The sequence below is a fragment of the Lolium perenne genome, chromosome 4 (assembly GCF_019359855.2).
Source record: "Lolium perenne isolate Kyuss_39 chromosome 4, Kyuss_2.0, whole genome shotgun sequence".
In the NCBI taxonomy this organism is placed as follows: Eukaryota; Viridiplantae; Streptophyta; class Magnoliopsida; order Poales; family Poaceae; genus Lolium; species Lolium perenne.
Genome location: NC_067247.2, coordinates 238253985 through 238266812, shown reverse-complemented (window position 1 = coordinate 238266812; position 12828 = coordinate 238253985). Strand labels below are relative to the sequence as shown.

The 12828-nt window shown below is 46.7% G+C and overlaps 1 protein-coding gene across 1 annotated transcript; it reads left to right on the top strand.

Annotated features, from left to right (window-relative positions):
• The first annotated feature begins 1422 nt into the window (after positions 1-1422).
• Positions 1423-8755, top strand: LOC127332521 (chaperone protein ClpB2, chloroplastic). Its single transcript, XM_051358827.1, has 10 exons — positions 1423-1910; positions 2866-3084; positions 3220-3457; positions 3803-3998; positions 4092-4146; positions 4238-4388; positions 6325-6633; positions 6763-7028; positions 7127-8053; positions 8244-8755. Exons 1-10 carry the CDS (start codon positions 1677-1679, stop codon positions 8568-8570), a joined length of 2922 nt encoding a protein of 973 aa, XP_051214787.1. The 5' UTR covers positions 1423-1676; the 3' UTR covers positions 8571-8755.
• The last annotated feature ends 4073 nt before the right edge of the window (positions 8756-12828 follow it).

Genomic DNA, 12828 nt, shown 5'->3' with positions numbered 1-12828 from the left:
TCTTCTAGTGGTGTCGTGTGAACGTCGACTACACGACACTTCAGCTTTATGGGCCTAGGGGAATGCATCTTGTACTCGTTTGCCAATTGCGGGGTTGCCGGAGTGACAGAAACCTAAACCCCCGTTGGTATATCGATGCAGGAGGGATAGCAGGATCTCAGAGTTTAAGGCTGTGGTTAGATTTATCTTAATTACTTTCTTGTAGTTTGCGGATGCTTGCAAGGGGTATAATCACAAGTATGTATTAGTCCTAGGAAGGGCGGTACATTAGCACAGGTTCACCCACACAACACTTATCAAAACAATGAAGATTAATTAGCCGTATGTAGCGAAAGCACTAGACTAAAATCCCGTGTGTCCTCAGGAACGTTTGGTCATTATAAGTAAACAAACCGGCTTGTCCTTTGTGCTAAAAAGGATTGGGCCACTCGCTGCAATTGTTACTCTCGCACTTTACTTACTCGTACTTTATTCATCTGTTACATCAAAACTCACTGAATACTTGTCTGTGAGCATTTACAGTGAATCCTTCATCGAAACTGCTTGTCAACACCTTCTGCTCCTCGTTGGGATCGACATTCTTAATTATCGAAGATACTACGATACACCCCCTATACTTGTGGGTCATCAACGTGTCGGAGCGCGCCAAGCACCGCCACGACGAGACTGAGGAGGAGGAGAGGCAGATGGAGGAGGCTCGATGCGCCTCCAAGATGTGGCGCCGCGGCTTCGTTGTCATCGGCTCAAAGGCAACCTTATCTAGGGTTTAGGAACTAGATATAGGATCTTGTTTCCCTTTTGGATCGATTATATAGGGAAATTATCAAAGAGCTATCGATGAAGTAGTTTTAAAATCTGACGCCAATACATTTTATTTTAAATTTGCAGTGTTGGCACAAGTCGTTTGTAGTGCTGTTTGTTCTTTTACGGATGTACGCACGCGAAACAGGCAGAACAGGGCATAGAATGGACGATGGAAACTTGTTTGAGGACGAGGCATAGAACGGACGATGGAAAACTTGTTTCAGTTATTTTTTTGTCACATGGTTGTGTGTGCTAGGATGGTGGGGCAGCATGCACACATTTGAAGCCGTTGGATCGCGTTCATGCCTCCTCAAAATCAACGCCAAGCGTAGGACTCTGCACACGATTCGTCAGGATGCTCGTACAGTACTATACAATCATCATCAAGGTTATTGTTTTTTCCGAGCAAGATTTTACAACTTTTTTTTGTTGTTGAGAAGTAGCAAGATTTTACAACTGTTCTCCGATGAGTGACAGGTGACAGCCCAGCAGGGCCAGCAGTAACGAACGAGGCGTGCGGACCCCCGGCAATCGAGCAGCCCAACGTGCAACGCAACCGGCGAAGATCTCACGGCGCAGAATCCCCCACCACCACCCACCCCAAGCCAATCTTCTCGTCCTTCCTCGTTCACCCCTGAACCTCCCAGAACCTCCCTGTCCCGGCGTCCCCCACGCCGCGACGCCGCCGTCCAGGTCCACCGGCTACTTATACCGACGCCCCCCCCGCCCCGCCTCGCCATTCTACCGCCAACCCCGCCCGAGACGACGCAAGGTCCAACCACCCATCACAGAGATACTACTCCAGTTGTGCGTGAGAGAGATTTTCGTTCGCCACTCGGCACCACTCTATCCGGTCCACAGTCAAAGGCACCATGGCAGCCGCGCCGCCGCTCGCCGCCGACATCCTCATCTCCACCCCCGCCGCCGCCCCGGCCGTCGCGCCGGCGCCGGTCGTCGCCGCGGCCTGGGGCAACAGGAGAGGGGCGTCGAGGTGCGGGGCGCTCAGGGCCACGAGAGGACGGGGATGGCCGGCTCCAGTCGTCGGGAAGGGGAGGCCGCCGCGGACGCTCTCCGTGAGGTGCGACGCCAGCTCCAGGGACGGGAGGGTAAGGAGTCCACGTTGCCTTATCTTCTACGTAGTTTTTTTTTTTCTCCCTTTACTTGCGATGCGAATCCCGTCAGATTTGGTACGCGAGCGGTTCAGTTTAGTGCCGTAGACTCATCATAAGTAGCGAGCCCAAAATCTTTTTTTTAGTCTAAAAAAAAAAGATTTTGGGCTAACCGCTCGCAAGAGCATACATGTATGATTTCGGAGACTCCTGCAATATGTTCTTCCAATACGATGATCCTCGTGGTAGGTTACCTGCACATTGTCTTGTATTTGCTATGCTGCCATCATAAAATATATTTTGGAGACATGTCATCACAAAGGGTATGGCCGTACTGTTATCACGTTGTGCTGTCACCACCAGTAGTAATGACAATTACATGCAAACAAAAACAGCAATGACAATTAAATAAGATTCAAAGTATGCATACCCTTGCAGTCCATGCTTGTGGCTGAGTTTTTTTTTTCACTTCTTCATTTCCTTCAACCGAAACCTTGCTGCTCCTGAAATCGTTGAACCTACTCTGTGCGCATGAGCTTGATTTTCATATGCATTTCTGTGTACTGGTTATTTAACATCCCGTTTTTTTTACATACTCCCTCTATCCTCAAATAAGTGTACATGTAGCTCTAAACTTTGTCCATAAATGAGTCTACTCCTATCTTCCCAATGCACTTTAATTGCTTCTCTCTCATCGCACGGAAATCAAACCCAATAATATTAACCACATGTTTTTCTTGTTTTCTAAAGAATTAAGAGGAGAGATGCATGTTTCCAACGTATTTTTCACTCCACTTCATAATTTATCTTGGAAAACCCACATGTACACTTATTTGTGGACGGAGGGAGTAATTATTTAACATCCTGTTTTTTTTTACATAATTATTTAACATCCCGTTGGTATATGAAGGTGAATAATTATGGAGCTCATTATTATCTCTTTGGCTGACAGATCACACAACAAGAATTTACTGAGATGGCATGGCAATCAATTGTTTTGGCACCTGAAGTAGCCAAAGAAAGTAAACACCAGATCGTGGAGACCGAACATTTGATGAAGTCCTTGCTGGAACAAAGGAATGGGCTTGCCCGTCGAATCTTTTCAAAAGCTGGAGTTGATAACACAAGGCTTCTCGATGCCACCGAGAAGTATATCCAGCGGCAACCAAAGGTGATTTATCCTAAAAATACATATCAGTTAATTCTCTTCTACTTCCTCATTCCAACTTCTCTCCATGCGCTAGAGCATATTGCTATTTAGTAAAAAAAGACACCTGCAATTATACCACTTTTTCAAATGATTCAGGTGTTAGGTGAAGATCCTGGTTCAATGTTAGGACGTGACTTGGAAGCTCTGATACAAAGAGCAAGAGACTTTAAGAAAGAGTATGGTGATTCATTTGTCTCAGTTGAACATCTTGTTCTTGGCTTTGCGGATGATAAGCGATTTGGAAGACAGCTGTTCAAGGATTTTCAGATCACTGTCAAGTCTTTGAAAACAGCTATTGAATCCATAAGAGGGAAGCAAAATGTAATCGATCAAGGTACAAACATTTATATTTGATCTGAATGTCATGGTTTATTTTGTTCAAAAATAACCTGTTGACATGCTTGAGATGCTCATACTGTTGCATACTATGATGAAATTCCAATGGCAACCTAGAGTTCACCTGTAAATTGTTACTCTTTTAGTTTATCATGTTCTTATTTGCTTGGAAACAAAAAAAAATGGCTAAGTGATCACTGAATCTGAGAAAATTCTGCAGAATTTTATTAAAGCTATGTGAGCCTTGGGTGCTTCATTTGTTTCTTGAATTTGTAGACATGTGCACATTTTTTCTCCTGGAAAACAAGTGTTAAAATAATCAACTGAAACTATCTATTCCCAGATCCTGAGGGCAAGTATGAAGCTTTGGAAAGATATGGAAAGGACCTGACAGCTATGGCACGCCAGGGGAAGCTCGACCCAGTTATTGGAAGAGATGATGAAATTCGTAGGTGCATTCAAATTTTATCTCGGAGAACAAAGAACAACCCAGTTTTGATTGGTGAACCTGGTGTGGGGAAAACAGCTATAGCTGAAGGGTAAGGAAAGAGTCATTTGCGCATCATTTCATCATTTATGAGTATGAAAGCAGTTTCAACTTTCAACTTACTGGATTTTACATTCTTGTTTAGGCTTGCTCAGAGGATAGTGCAAGGAGATGTTCCACAAGCACTAACAAACCGTCGAGTAAGTTCACTTATCCATGCAACAATGCTATATTGTCCAGGGTTTATATCAGGAGGATCATCTGACTGATTTTTTCTTCTGTTTTGAACAGCTCATTACACTTGACATGGGTGCTTTGATTGCTGGTGCAAAATATCGAGGAGAATTTGAGGATAGGCTGAAAGCTGTACTCAAAGAAGTCACAGATTCTGATGGACAGGTCATTCTCTTCATTGATGAGATTCACACTGTTGTCGGAGCAGGTAATAAGAAACATAGTGTATTGTTACTGCTTTGATTTCAAGATAATTTCCCCTTATCTAATATACAAGCTTTTTACCATTTTATTTGATTTCCTTGTTTATTTTTTTGATTTTAAATGTCATGCATGACCAAAAAACTGAGGAATAAACCAACCCATTTGCTTGCCTTGTATCTGTTTGGATTTCATATAGCACTGAATTTGTTTTATAAGTCTAATAATGCTGCTTGGCCGGCATTAGTTCCGCGTAGCTAATTAGACTTCGGGACAATATTTTTGGAAACCTCTAGGATTTGATTCATTTTGGGTGTGAATACTATACCTGAAACAATACGATTTATGAATACTATACCTGAAACAATACGATTTATGAATACTGAGATGCTACAGAACTCTGTATATCTGATGATTTTTAAAATCATCACATATATAAACCCCTTCTCCCATATAACCAAACTATTCATCAGTTATTTTATTTGCATTGTCCTCACATAACATTCGTTTGTTAATTTAGAAAAATATCTGAATAGCCTTCTTTTGAGCACTCAGCTTTGCCAACTTGTCAGGGATAACAGAGCTGCTCTTGTTAATTTTCCTTTCATCAAAATGTTTTTTTTTTTTGGATAAAGGATGCTTTACTTATAGCACCACACTGAGACACCTCATAAGAGCTTACACGAAAAACAGAAAATGCCGTAGTACGAGAAAGCATGAATATCTCATAGAACGCCTAAGGCAGCGGAGGGCCAATCCGTAGACTACATTACCATCCATGTGGGATAAATCACGCTGATACAATTCATAAGAGCTTACACGAAAAACAGAAAATGCCGTAGTACGAGAAAACATGAATATCTCGTAGAACGCCTAAGACACCAGAGGGCCAATCCGTAGACTACATTGCCATCTGTGTGGGATAAACCACGTTGATACAATTCATAAGAGCTTACACGAAGAACAGAAAATGCGTAGTACGAGAAAACATGAATATCTCATAGAACGCCTAAGGCAGCGGAGGGCCAATCTGTACACTACATTGTCATCCATGTGGGATAAATAGAAGTTCAACGGCTTGCAGGGTTTTCCTTGTTCTCTTTCCACCGAACTTTGGATAAAATTTACAGGTATTATGCACCAAAATTATAAATGGTCACCGTTACGAACAATGCAATGTCTGACAATCGTTCAACGAAGTTACTACTGTCTGTTGTTAAGTTAGTATTATTACCCAATAAGTCCAGGTTTATAGTCTGATGACAGTCTGTAATCAAGTCCAAATGTAATCCTTAACACCATCACTAAGGGGTGTAAGTGTTTGAGGGACAACACATAGAATCCAGGGTTTTTCTGTGTGCTGTCCTTGAGGAGCCACACACCCTCTATTTTTAGTGGTAAGGATTGCAGCTGGACGAATGAGTATCTGAGTAAGTCAAGCAGCAGACCAAATTGTATGAGACTAGTCTGTATCCTGGCTCCGTGACTTTCATAAAGTTTTTTCCTGCTCCTTAAAAGCCCAAGGGAATGGAACTGATGGTCCCATATCAGTAGCATGAGTTATTGGAGATAGTAAAATGATCTGAAATTCCAGTGATTTCACAGATAATCACACAATAAGACTTGTACATATTTAACTTGTGATAATACCTGGCAATTCAGAAGTCTCCATACGGCTGAAGGTAGATAGCGCTAACGGTAGATAGCACTAACGACTGCTTTTTGTTACGCGTTCGCTTGCATCACACCCTCATTGGACTACAAAATCGAACTCTTCTAATTATCTTTCAACACTTTCAATGTGAACAATGTGAGTAGACATCCTATTTACGGATTTGGACTCTTATCTTTTCTTAGTAACCTGCCATTACTATCAATGTGAATAGCATGAATAAGTTCCCAATGTACTATTCAGAAGTTTATAAATCCTCATCTTATTACAGGTGCCACGTCTGGTTCAATGGATGCTGGTAATCTTTTGAAACCAATGCTTGGAAGAGGGGAGCTACGCTGCATTGGTGCAACAACCCTCGATGAGTACCGTAAATATATTGAGAAAGACCCAGCATTGGAGCGCCGCTTCCAACAAGTTTATGTTGATCAACCATCAGTTGAAGATACAGTCTCAATACTCCGAGGATTGCGTGAGAGATATGAATTGCACCATGGAGTCCGCATATCAGATAGTGCCCTTGTGGCCGCTGCTGTTTTATCTGATCGTTACATCAGCGGACGTTTTTTGCCTGACAAAGGTATTTCTCTTACCATAGGATCATTTTTACTTAAAGTTGCAACCCTGCTTGATGATACAGGCACTATGAATTGTACCACAGGCTCTTTTGTTGTTTGTTCTAAAAGGTATCTGTTTTGTTTTGTCCCAGCAATTGATTTGGTCGATGAATCAGCTGCCAAGTTGAAGATGGAGATAACATCGAAGCCGACTGCTCTGGATGAGATTGATCGTTCTGTCCTTAAACTTGAAATGGAACGTCTCTCACTCACAAATGACACAGACAAAGCATCAAGGGACAGACTATCTCGCATTGAAGCAGAGTTGTCACTTTTGAAAGATAGGCAGAAGGAACTGACTGAGCAGTGGGAGCACGAGAAGTCAGTGATGACAAAGATTCAATCTATTAAAGAAGAGGTAAGATCCATTCCCTTATGGTAATCTCTCTCTGTATTATAGAACAACAGGATTGCTGTTGCCATTCGATCTGACTTGTGTTTTAACTGTTGCAACAGATTGACAGGTTAAATGTGGAGATCCAGCAGGCTGAACGTGAGTATGATCTCAATCGTGCAGCTGAACTGAAGTATGGTAGTCTGAATGCGTTGCAGCGGCAGCTTCAAACAACAGAGAATGAGCTAAATGAATACCAAAGTTCAGGGAAATCCATGCTAAGAGAAGAGGTGACCCAAGATGATATTGCCGAAATTGTGAGCCGATGGACAGGTATTCCAGTTTCTAAATTAAAGCAATCTGATAGAGAGAAGCTTCTGTATCTCGAGGATGAACTGCACAAGCGTGTCGTCGGGCAGGATCCTGCAGTCACAGCAGTTTCAGAGGCCATTCAGAGATCCAGAGCTGGTTTGTCTGATCCAAACCGTCCCATTGCCAGCTTCATGTTCATGGGACCTACGGGAGTGGGCAAAACAGAATTAGCAAAAGCCCTTGCTTCTTTTATGTTCAACACTGAGGACGCTGTTGTCAGGATTGACATGAGTGAGTATATGGAGAAGCATTCTGTCTCGAGACTGATTGGTGCACCACCAGGTTATGTTGGGTATGAGGAGGGTGGCCAGCTAACAGAAGCTGTCCGTAGGAGGCCATATTCCGTCGTATTGTTTGATGAGATTGAGAAAGCTCATTCAGATGTATTCAACGTTTTCCTTCAAGTATTGGATGACGGCAGGGTTACTGACTCACAGGGTCGGAAGGTGAGCTTCACCAACACTATCATTATCATGACATCCAATGTTGGTTCACAGTACATATTAAACATGGATGAAGATGGTGGAACAACTGATTTGTCCTATGAGAGTATGAAGAAGAGGGTGATGGATGCTGCAAGATCTGTTTTCCGGCCAGAGTTCATGAATCGTGTAGATGAGTACATTGTTTTCAAGCCTCTTGAGAGACAACAGATCAACAGAATTGTCAAATTACAGGTAACATCTCTTACTTTGTTGAGGTCAACCTTACAACTTTGCAGATATTTTCCGTTTAGAGATTTTGAGCTAGCAAAACAAATTGAAAGCTCCATTGCAAGATTGATGGAAGTGTAGGAGATGCCACTAAAATCCTCACTTGTAGGATCAAATGCTGATCAAAATTTGTTTTGCTTTGCTTGTTGTACAGTTGGCAAGAGTACAGAAGAGGATTGCTGACCGCAAGATCAAACTCGAAGTCTCACCTGCAGCAATCGAATTCCTGGGAAGCCTTGGGTACGACCCGAACTACGGCGCCAGGCCAGTGAAGCGAGTTCTTCAACAGTACGTGGAGAACGAGCTGGCAAAGGGTATCCTTAGAGGCGATTTCAAGGATGAGGACAGCATCTTCGTGGACACCCAGGTGACAGTGCCATCGAATGGTCAGCTCCCGCAGCAGAAGCTTGTTTTCCGGAAAACAAACGAGGAATCGAAGCCAGCTGCTGCTGAAGATGAGAAGTTCCTGCCGACGGTCTGATAGTCTGTTTTCTGATGGTCTATTTTTGCAGCCTTGCAGAGCATGAATAAATATAAAGTGTACATATAAGGGCAATAAACTGGTAGTATATCTCTTTGAACATAGCAGCGTGGCGCAGTCAGAATTCCCTTATTATATACATTAGCACAAGTGAGCACTGAGAAGTGAAATTTTTGTTCTGCTTCTGACTTCTGAGTTGTCGTACATGTTAATGAGGCGGTGAAGTTGATTTACTAGTACCATTTTAGAGCTTCATTTAGCTTATCGAGAGAAAGGTGTACTGCATACAAGAAAGTTTTGTACATTGCAAAGCGTCTTCAAGCTACAAGCGAATGAGGCACGTCTGACCTCAGGCGTCGAGCATCCTGACGTGGAGGAACAGGTGGAATGGAAGCAACTGAGTGGCCAGACAAAGATGATGACCTGGGAGTCAGAGCAGTATGCAGGGCTGACCCCGTCCTTCACTTGTGACGAGACAATAAGCAACCTTGTGACGAGACAATAAGCAAGATCACAATAATGCGCAGGTTTGTTCTTTCCTTTCCATCTGGGAAGAACACAATAATGCGGTTAGGTTGCTGTGGGGCATCATCGTGTTAGATCTCCCAATCTAGCCTATCAAGAGAAAGATTGCTGCATACAGGAAAGTTTGTACATTGCTTCAAGCTACATGCCTAATTCCAAGAGGTAAATACTAGCACGAAAGACATCGGTAGCGAGGAGCCAAAGGTAACGGCTTCACACCACCAGTACAATTGCATAGAGCATCAAGGGAAGCAACACACTAACACTGCAATGGAAGCAAAAGATCGGCCAGCCGTGTGCCCTCGGCCGACCGGTCCATAGAGAAGGCGAGTCCGCCAACTGACGAAGATGATGAACTTAGTCGAAACAGTATCCAAGGCTGAACTTCATCCTGCCGCCGAACCCGACCGAGCTGCCGACCCCGTTCTTCTTCCTCGAGGGCGCACTAGATCAATGCCAATTAGTCTTCATCTATCAATCCAAGGTTTCAGTTCCAGTTTAGCCGAAGACAGTTTGGCTAGTAGCCGGACAGGATTTAGCAGTTTACATAGCCTTGAAGTAAGCAACAATTCATTTTCAGCTGCGAATTTTCACTTGTATAAGGATAGCGATCGACTGTCATTGAATGCAGTCACCTAAGAAATGAAATGAAGTACCTCGTAGTTATGTGGATCGATCATCGACCGGTGGCCGAGCGGAGCAGGCTGGCGACCTCGTCGGCGGCCAGGAAGCAGGTCGAGATCCAGGCGCCGAGCAGCAGCCACACGTTGCCCGCTATGCAGAGCACCAAGTCCCAGGGCATCGCCATTCACCAGAGGTTGTCAAGCTCATTCTCTTCCTCGCGCAGGCCAACCAACTTACAAATACACGAGGAAGCGAGGGAAGGAGTAGGTAGGTACTCGTGGACAGATGGCGTATGAAGACGTACAATCTGGCGGTCATGATCCGCATGACTGATCGACCGGTAACATGTATGTACCAGCTCACACGCCGACGACCCATCAACGAATGATTACCCAGTGTAGTTGGGAGGAACTGATATACTATGCTTTTCGCATCGACGGCGATAGCGTGGATAAATAAATTGTTTAATTTCCGGTGGTTGTATTTATGTCGAAACACTACTATTCCCTCCCTTAATAAAAGGATGTTCAACTTTAGACAAATTTGGATATATCTAGATACTAAAATAGGCCAAGATATATATATTTAAATTTTGATAAAATTGAGACATCTTTTTATAGGCAGAGCCGCAGAGGGAGTAGAATATATGCATGTGTTCATACATGTGCAGCGTTGAAATCTTCACATCTAGTCTAGATAAGCTTCCGACCGAGCGAGCTGCCAACGATCCTGACCAGCTAGTACTTGTCGACAGTGCCTTGGTGCAGGTAGAGCGCATTAGAGCAATTTCAATAGTATAGCCAACTGCTGATTATAACAAGATGTCATATCATTTGTAGTTATCTTATAGCTAACATGTATAAGAGCATCTCCACTCGTCCCCCTGAACAGGCCCCCGGCGAGCCATTTTTACATCCGGACGGCGTAAATCGGCCCAGTCGCGCCCCCGGTTCCTCGTTTTCGTCCGGATTTGACCCTTCATCCATCCGGCGAGCCCACGCCATCCCTGGTCTCCCGGGGCGCGCTCGGGGACTCCGGACGAAAGATTTTGGCGCGAAACGTCGTGTGGACCCGCGTAGTCGGCGACAAGAAAACCAAATCCTGTCGATTTTTCCTCCAATTTGCTTGCATATCCCCATTCCCTCCAATTTGCTTGCATATCCCCATTCTCTCCCGCCGAATTTGTCCATTCTCCTCGTCTTCCAGTTCCAGTTCCCGGCGGCGTCTTCTCGTCCACCACCGCTCTCCTCCTCGTCTTCTCGTCCACCACAATGCCGCCGAAGGCGACGAAGAGGAAGCCGCGGGCGAAGAAGGAGCGGCCGCCGGGCATGTCGAACGCAGAGTGGGCGGCGGACGAGAACCGGCGCGACGTGGAAACATGCGCCAGGGCGGAGAGTGTGAAAAAAGCCGCCGCCAAGAGGGCGGCAGCGGCGAACCAGGACGAACAAGCGAGGAAGATCAGCATGGCCATGAGCGGCGGCGCCATGTTCCCCGGCCAATGGCCGGCGCAAGGTACAAGTAGTTCCCCATCGCCCTTCTCCCCTTCGATGTACTCGCAGTTGTCGCCTGCCATGTTCCAAGAGGGCGCCTACGTCCAACCGTCCAGGTTCACGCCGTCGCCTGTCGAGCTTGACGTCGGCAGCGGCGGCCAGTTCGAGGGCACCTCGCCGGCCATGCGACGAGGGCCGCTCCCGTTCGGTGCGACGGCGGCGCCGAACGAAGAGGAGATCCACGAGATGATCACCTCCGGCTCCATCGCCGCCGCTGCGAGCCCGGGGTTCTTCATGGCCGCCGCCGCGAGCCCGGGGTTCTTCACGCAAGAGGAGGCGAGGGCGACGGCAGCTGTGGCGGCGCGCAACGAGCATCGGGAGGATGTTGCCGACGGAAGCCAAGCCGTCGAAGAAGAAGACGAAGAAGAAGAGCCAACTCAAGCCGCCGCCAACCTGTCGAAGGGGAAGAAGAAGAGGAAGAAGGACTCGCCGCCTGCCGAACCGCGTATCAAATGGACGCCGAAGGAAGAGGAGTGCCTCGCCGAAGCTTGGATGGCCGTGTCCATGAACGGCATAATCGGGGCCAATCAGTCGTTCGACACATATTGGCTTCGAGTGAAGCAGGCGTACGACGAACGCAAACTCATCGATCCCTACTTCAACAAGACGAACATGAACGTGTACCGGGGAGACAAGGCAATGGCCACCCATTGGGGGATCATGCAGACGGCGTGCAGCAAATGGCACGGCATACAGGAGGAGGTCGACGAACGGCCGATCAGCGGCCACGACTTGGAGCAAAAGGTATGCTCCGTCGACCCTGCATCACCGAGGTACATCGTCGTGAGCTGACCCGTATCGCCGTGCTCTTTTTTCCCCAGCTGCGCCGTGCTTTGGACATGTACACGGACGACACCGGCCTGCAGTTCAAGTTCCTGAACGTCTACGCCCGCCTCGAGAACTGCGAGAAGTGGAAGGAAACTCGCACGACCCTCTCGAAGAGCAAGACTGAGCAGTACAACCCCGACGCTCCGGCGGCTTGCGCGGCGGAAGGGCGCCCTGAGCTCGGCCAGAAGAAGCTCAAAGAGCTCAAAAAGACGGGCAATCCCGCCGACAAGATGCAGGCGTCGATCGACAAGTGCTGGGCCGACTTGAGGTCGCACGCCGACGGGAGGAACGACAAGTTCGACGGCAGGTGGCGGGAGATGCTCGCCAACCAAGGCGTCCGGATCGCCCTGCTGAAGACGACAGCGGCGGCGAAGAAGAGGAACACAGACTTGGCGTTCCTGATGGGCGGCGGCAACATGGAACTGATGGACGAGGAGACGAGGAATTGGTACCAGGGCCACCGCAGCGACATCCTTCGAGCCACTCCGGCCAGTCCTTCGTCGTCTCCGCCGACTCCTACCTCGGCTTCCTCACCATCTACCTCGTCGACTGCGTCTGCTTCGACGTCCACTGCCGCTGCTTCGTCGTCGGCTGCCGCAGCCGCTTCGGCCACGGCGTGTGAGGAAACTGGTCCGTCGGACACCGCCGTGCCGGCCGGAACTGCCGATAAGCCTGTTTCCGTGTAATTTTCCTCCGATCGCGGATCTGTGGCTGATCCTTTTGCTCCTTTT

What these genes read in the sequence shown, in the direction of transcription:
- LOC127332521 (XM_051358827.1), top strand. Translation starts at nt 1,677, where the DNA reads ATGGCAGCCGCGCCGCCGCTCGCCGCCGACATCCTCATCTCCACCCCC. An exon ending in CCAGCTCCAGGGACGGGAGG is followed by an intron (nt 1,911 to 2,865) that starts GTAAGGAGTCCA and finishes TTTGGCTGACAG; the next exon opens with ATCACACAACAAGAATTTAC. An exon ending in AAGCACTAACAAACCGTCGA is followed by an intron (nt 4,147 to 4,237) that starts GTAAGTTCACTT and finishes TGTTTTGAACAG; the next exon opens with CTCATTACACTTGACATGGG.